The following is a 7,388-nucleotide window of genomic DNA, read 5'->3' as shown; positions in this document are numbered from 1 at the left end:
TCCTTTAACATCCTGGTCGAACACCTACCTTAAATATCTAATTTCAGTTTTGTAAAACTTTTCATTTATTAGGTAGGTTGTTTACAAACAGACTATTTGGATCCTGAGGCCATTAAACATGTATATTCTTCCAAAACTCACATTCTCCATTTCACAAAATTTTATATTAAATATAAAAACTCTCTAATTTCAATAAAATAAGTTTTTTAACTCGCAGTTTTTTTTGTTTTTTTTTTCTATTTTGAAAATATATTTTAGTTAAAGAACAGTAAACTCTTAAGTATAAAAGTGCAAGTTTGTTAATTTGTTTAATTGATATCAGAGGTTTTTCATGATGGAAATAATATTTACTGGAGTGGATAATGTGAGTTTATAGTTAGGCACTTCAAATATAGTTATACAAATAAAAATAAAGATTTCATTTACAGTATTTTTATTAATAAAATTTACATGATTTTTTATTTACATAACACTGAAAAATCCTTAAGATTTTTTTCTAAAATAGGACTGAAATACAGTTGATTTATTATTAATGATACATTCTATCTCTTCATAGCCTCCAGTTCTGTGTCTACAATGCTGGAAAAAATATGTTATCAGCATGGATTACAGAATCCAAAATCCTTTCTTTTTTTTCTTACTCGTCACTTTCTATCTCTGTTTCCATACCTTTAAATTAGGAAAAAATTTTCTTTTTTAGGGAACCTTTCTTAATTCAACATGTTATCAAAATTTAACTTTTTAAAATCACCACATTTAAATGAAATACAAATAAAGCTATAGTTCATTGCTTTTAAACAGTTGATTGCTTATCAAATCGCTACAGAATTTTTCTAAAGATAGGGAAAATTTTTTTTTAATATGTCCCTAGGTATATATGATATAAGATATAAGTTTTTTTTTTAGCAACATGATAAATAGTAAAATAATCCTCTCCATATTCTAATTAAATATCTATAAACCTTTGTACAGAAAATGTAAAATATAATATGGCTTATTTCTAAAATCAGATCTTAATTAAAAATTAACTATGCAACATTTAATTCATAAAATGTTCTTAAACACTACATTTTTTTTTTGGGTATAATTGTAAAATAGTTAAACTATAATATCAATATCTTTAATTAATTAAATTAATAAATATCTTTAATTTAAAAATGAAAAATAGACTAACAACTGTGATAAGAATGTTCACACGTAAAACTCTTATATAAAAATATTTAAGATAAATAGAAATAATTATTACAATACCATCCATATTCAGTCTTATTCATGAGTAATTCATTAATTAAACATATATTTTATGTTAATTGATAATATTTAGTAAAAAGAGTGTTATGGAACCAATAATTGTGAATAACAAAGCTCATTCATCTTTGGCAACACACTTTAAAAATATTATAGTTTGATCACATGACAACTAACATTAGTGCAGGAAAAATCTCTTTGTTTCAAATTTTACTTTTGATTCTCTTTTTTGTCATATATATACGAAAATTGCTAAATCCTAATTACTTAATCATTAAGGTATGCTTTGGTTGTTTTCATTTTTTTTCGGTTTTTGGTCAATCGTATTCCATGGTTGAATATCAGTGGATCCAAAAAGTACAAATATAGTGTTACCAGTAATTGAAACGATAGCAGAAATGATAAAAACAATTCTCCATTGTTCAACAGATCTCTAAAAAATAAAGACATATTAGAAATAATTTTTTTTAACCAAACAATTTTACTGAATAAAATATGCACTTTCATTACTTAGTTTAGTTTAGAAAGATTCCAAATAAAAAGTCACAAGTCTAGTTTAATCACCAGCTTATTATTGTTTGATTGTATTCGAGCATGTTTGGGATTTAAAATTTTTTATTGTCAAATCATAACTCTTTAATACAAGACATGAATAATTGTTTGTCAGTTTCTGAATTGGTCAGCAAAAATGCCTTATGCAAAAAAAAAAAAAAGGAAAATACAATGTCTATGGCTATGTGTAAAATGATGTGAAGTGTGAGCTGGTTGAATCAAGATAAAAATTTAAAATTTTAGCTTTTAACCATTAATTTTGAAATTTCTACTCACCGTATCCTCTACCACCCACCCCACAGTCAAAGGAGCCAGGATAGTTGTGATGTTTTCCAGTCCATTAGCGATTCCCATCAGAACACCAGCATAATTTGGTGATAGGTCAAGATGATTTATGTTATAACCACTGAAAAGAAACGAAGCTAGGGCAACAGTAATTATCAAAAGAGTCATTGCAGCAACTGCATCTCTTCCGACAAATCCCATCGAAACAAGCATTATTGCACCCCCTGATTGTGCTAAAAAAAAGAATGTTTTAAAAATCAATTATTTTATTTGTGTTAGAAAATAATATAATTAGTGAATTCATTTTATTAATATACAAAATAGGGCCCACGAAAAGGGCTCTTGCTTATTCCTAGTTTTCAGTATAAATCAATTTTACGAAAATTGTGAAAAATATTTATTTTAAACAAATTATTGGTATTTGTAGAAGATTCTCCCTCATACCACTAATATAGCTCTTAATTTGAATTCAATGTTAAATTATTTTCATATTCTTTAGGTATATGATTATTTTTGGTTCTAGATTCATTTTTCATGGGGAAATCAAATTTTAACAATTCTTTTTTTTTCATAAAATCAATATTTGATTTGAAAATGTTACAACATTGACAGCAAATAATCAGTGATTAACTGATTTTTATTTGTAGCACATGTACTAGACAAGTTTGTTGCATAAAGGAAGTTAAATCCAAAAATACAATTGAAAAAGGAAATGGAATTAAAAAATTTGAATTTGAAGCTTTTGGCTTGAATAACGGCCATTGTTTATAACACTGCTATTCCTTAATTATGAAGTCTTTTCATAGCCACTGTCATGTATAATAATTTTTAAAAAATACTTTATTTCATGAATATATATATTATATATTTTTAGCATACCTATTGTAGTCCACAATTTCCTGACCACACTATTTGGAACGATCTTATTTTTTTGTAAATAGTCTGCTAACCAACATACTGGAAACGTTAGGAGCCACATAGCCAAGTAGGGTAAAGCAGAAAGAATACCATTCTAGAAAAAATGTAAATTAATGAATTAATATTCATTTGAAAAACATTATTTATGAATTAAATAATTGAAAAACATTATTAATAATATTTTGGAGAACATTTTATTATTTGTTATGCCTTTTTTTACTTTCACTTACCTTAATATGAAATATATACTAAGCAGAAGCATTATAATTGTTACAAATTTCGAATCTGAGTTTAATGGCAATGAACGCGTTGTAAGGTCTCCTGAGTCCAAATAACAAAGTTTAAAGTACAGCTTAATCTAGTTTATAAATTAAAATCTGTGCTAAACTAAAACTACTTATTTAAGGTATGTATTATTTGCCTGGGATGTTGTTAGTTTGTATAAACGATTTTATACTTTTTTAAAATTATTTAAAAACGACTCAAACAACTTTGATAAAACTCATTATATAAGTGAATAACTAAAGGACTTTTAATGTCAGTTAGTACTTTTTCTCATTGGAATAGTCTTAGAAGGCTAAAATGTAAAAAAAAAATATTGTAACAATAGAAATTATGAAAGAATTTGGTAATTAACTAAAAAAAAAAAATGTTTTCCCAGATTGAAAATAAATTTTTAAAAATAAGTTAGCAATGTAAATGTATAATATCCTGTTGGAAAGGCCATGAAAAAAAAACTGTGACATCATATGTCTCCATTTTTTTCTCTTTTTTAATCTCCAAAAGGTAATCGAGAATAACAAAAAGTGGATTAATATATTGAATTTGTGGATAAATTAATTTGTGTTTCCATGAAACGGCACAAGATAAGATCATCTGGCTATAATTTATTGAGCAAGTCACAGTGCCAAGGAGTTAGTCAGTGTCCCCATGGTTGTTATGATAATAGTCAGTTTTTGCTTTCTCTTATGTATGTTGTCAGAGTTTTGCAGAAAGGGTGAATTCAACAAGGTTTGAATAATTGAATAATAAATATTTCCCCTATTTATTGAAATATTCATGGAGCTTATTAGTTCAGCTATGTAGAACACAATTACAATATACTGGGTTCTCAAGAATATAAACACACTTTTCTTTTTTCATTTAAAAATAATTTTTCCAAACAAGTACATAATATGCTCTCCAAAAAAGTGTTGCGTTCACACCAATGATTAATTTTCTACATAAATTAGGCAAGTGAAAGTTGTGTGATAGGTACACCACACCAATTTTTTCGTAAAAGAAAAAAGTATCTTATTATCTTTTTTTTTTAAATTCTCAAGATGATTCAGAAGTAAGAGTATTTTAAAATAATAGATTTTATGTTAAGTATACTAAAAGTTATCTTTGATTCATTCACTTACTGTTGCAATATTAAATTGCAGTACTGAATTAATATATGATGGCATTTCAGTTATGATCATCGCAAAAGCCCAGCCATTTCCAAGATGAGCAAATATTAAAGCCCAAAATGGTATAGAGGTGAAAATCTGTGACCAAGGTGTCTTGGGTTCCTAAAATATAACTCATTATTTGTTTTTTATTAATAATAAACCTATTTTATATAATAATAGGCTTGTTCTAATGCTATACAATAATTATTTTAAAATGTCTGAAAGACAAAAAATACATTGTCAAAATATCATTAGCAATTTCAAAATAATATTATTATATCATACATGTGAAAAATTCCATCTATCTATTATAAAAATAAACCCAATAAAAATAGGTTTTACGTACTACCTGCAATTGTAAAACTATTATTTCATAAAAAATATTGTAAAAACTGAAGAACAAGGTAGACGCTAATATAACTTGTAGTTTCAGATGAACTACTTATTTTGCATTAATTACTCTTAGGTTTAACAAAAAGAAAGAGCAAGATACCTCATCTTGTGAGACATGTACTAGAGAGTTCTCGATGTATGCTTTTTCTTCCGGTGATATGCTATGATGCTTAGCTGGACTATCTGCAGCAAACCAAGCCCACAGTGCACACCAGGTGATGCCGAGCAAACCAGAAAAATAAAATATTGAAGGCCATCCTCCAGAGCTACTGGCTAGCAGTCCACACAGAGGCATCGCCGCAGTTGCTCCCAGTGTCCCTCCTGAGGAATGACATTTATATCTTAAGCTAACTAAGAGTTTATGCTTATACATAAATTATGAGTATATATTTTTGGGATTAGTCCAATTTTTTGAATAATACTTCTTTAATTTTTTTTTATTTGTTCACTTTGTCTCCATATTTGAGTCAGATTGTCACAATAGTTTCTACTGGCTAATATGAGCAGTAGGAGAGAAAGCTTATTATTTATTAATTTTTTTTTTAATATTGGTCTGAAAGATTCTTGCTTTCCCACCAACCTTAAAAGTAATGAAAAGGAAATTCAGAACAATTGAGATCTGATAACACTTTCTCCCTCTCCTTTTATGCCAGAGGAACCTATTATTTGTAAAACTATTGTTTAATAAAATAAAATGTTGAACAGTGCTGCTCTAAACTTGTAATTAACCTAAGTTTCTCATCAGTTAAAAGCCTTTCTTTACTATCCATTAACAAGATACCTATTCAGTTTGAAAACACCATAAAAAACCTAGGAGTTATCTTCAACCAAAAAGGAATATGGAATAGCCATATTTCCCAAATAAATAAATGAACCATTTAACTCCTTAAACATGTCCCCTAAGATTCTATGGTTCATTTCCCTAAAGTACCTGTCATTTTCTAGTATACTCTCTTAATCTTCTCCACTTTAACTATGGATGCTTAGTATATGGAGGACTATCTGGTGAACACAAGGTGAGACTGAAAAGATTAATCAAGTGTTAAATAAGATTCACCTTTGGTATTCCCAAATGTTCTCATATCTCTCTGCTACTGCAAGCAAAGTTGGCTCTATCCTAATATCCAAAAACAATACCTTCTTAATGCATCCATATTCTAATTCTGGTTAGAAAAGCTTCCTATATAATGAATATTCTCATCATGCATTGGCACCTTTTAAATACAACTTCTTAACCTATAAAGTTATACATCCCTTCACATAGAATTGCTTCTTTTGAAAAATCTTTTATCATCCGAGTTACCTCATGTTGGAATTCTTTATTCATATCTATTCGTAAAGCTTCTATTCCTTAACCTCTTTTAAATATCAAGTATGTCTCCTTAATTATCAATCTTCCCTACACTTGTAAATAATAAATATCCATTCCAGCTTGCATAAATATGTATCTTTATTTTACCTTACATTCTTATTTTATTTATATAATTATTGACTTATTACTTAATTTTGTTTAATTTTAAATAATCTAACCAGACAAAGCTACTCAAATTGTCCACATTGTTATTCCAAGGGGCCAAGTGTTCTAGGATAAAGATCAATTTTTAATTTAAGTTCATTATGTACTCCTCACTTCTACATTTACATTCTGCTAGAAGATCCACGAATTTTCTGTGAGAGAGGGTGTATCAAGTGAATCCCATACATCTCAGTAAAGGATTGCCATCTTTTCCCTCTCTCTGAGTAAATAGAAAACATTAAATTCTTTGTTCACATTTTAAAGTTAGATTAATCAATCAAAATTCATTAATTATGTTCCACAGACCTTACAAAAAAAGAGATAATTTTGCTTTTTATTCTCTAAAAGGAAAGAGTTACAATTATTACTGTAGTAACTGTTAGAATAATAATAAATAAAAGTGCTATTAACTTTTAACTATGATTTGTCAAAATAATAAAATAAAAAAATTAGAGCAACCAAGTCAATAAATGTTTAAAAAAATAAAAAGATGTGTAATAAATGTTCAATGCATTTTTAAATAAAAAAATTAAATATTACAAAACATTATTGATTGTTTTGGGGATGAACCTAACTTTCTCAATTCGCTTGGGTGTCACATCAACTGAACCAACAATGGTGCATTAGTACAATAGTTGTGTGCAAGTGGCCAAAGTTCAGCTGCCAAATATTTCAATTAAAGATGTAATAATATATGTGCCTGTTGTATACATAATAGAAAACCTCTTCTAATTCTGAGAGATTGTCATCTAATAATGTTAGGTTGTTAAACTCAATGGTTTATTCATAATCATTTTAACATATTTTTAAAATGTGGTTAAATTCCGTTGTACTGTTTACTTTATGAAGTACAATCATTACCATGAATCAAGCAAAATATTTATTGTTAATTGTAATACTAATTATTAATTGCTAATATTCATTAACATTGATAAATATCTTTTATTTTTTTAAAACATAATTCTGCCTTAATTACGAGGTATTTCTTCAAACTCTTAATAGTTTACTTATAGTTAAATACTCAGTTATACTGTACAACATTA

The 7,388-nt window shown here is 27.3% G+C and overlaps 1 protein-coding gene across 3 annotated transcripts in view; it reads right to left on the bottom strand.

Annotated features, from left to right (window-relative positions):
• Positions 1 to 416: 416 nt before the first annotated feature.
• LOC106681015 (putative inorganic phosphate cotransporter) overlaps positions 417 to 7,388 on the bottom strand; it is a 75,918-nt gene continuing 68,946 nt past the window's right edge. For all 3 annotated transcript variants that reach the window (XM_067053423.1, XM_067053422.1, XM_014421112.3), the window contains 5 exons: positions 4,930 to 5,150; positions 4,407 to 4,556; positions 2,965 to 3,097; positions 2,077 to 2,318; positions 417 to 1,681 (listed from right to left, as the gene is read on the bottom strand). In XM_067053423.1, the coding sequence (XP_066909524.1) occupies positions 1,523 to 1,681; positions 2,077 to 2,318; positions 2,965 to 3,097; positions 4,407 to 4,556; positions 4,930 to 5,150 (905 nt within the window). In that variant the 3' untranslated portion in view covers positions 417 to 1,522. The remainder of the gene's footprint in view (positions 1,682 to 2,076; positions 2,319 to 2,964; positions 3,098 to 4,406; positions 4,557 to 4,929; positions 5,151 to 7,388) is intronic.

Source organism: Halyomorpha halys, unplaced genomic scaffold (assembly GCF_000696795.3).
Source record: "Halyomorpha halys isolate HHAL.00 unplaced genomic scaffold, Hhal_1.1 Scaffold304.1, whole genome shotgun sequence".
In the NCBI taxonomy this organism is placed as follows: domain Eukaryota; kingdom Metazoa; phylum Arthropoda; class Insecta; order Hemiptera; family Pentatomidae; genus Halyomorpha; species Halyomorpha halys.
The sequence above is the reverse complement of the archived record's forward strand: the minus strand, read 5'-3'. Positions and strand labels throughout refer to the sequence as shown.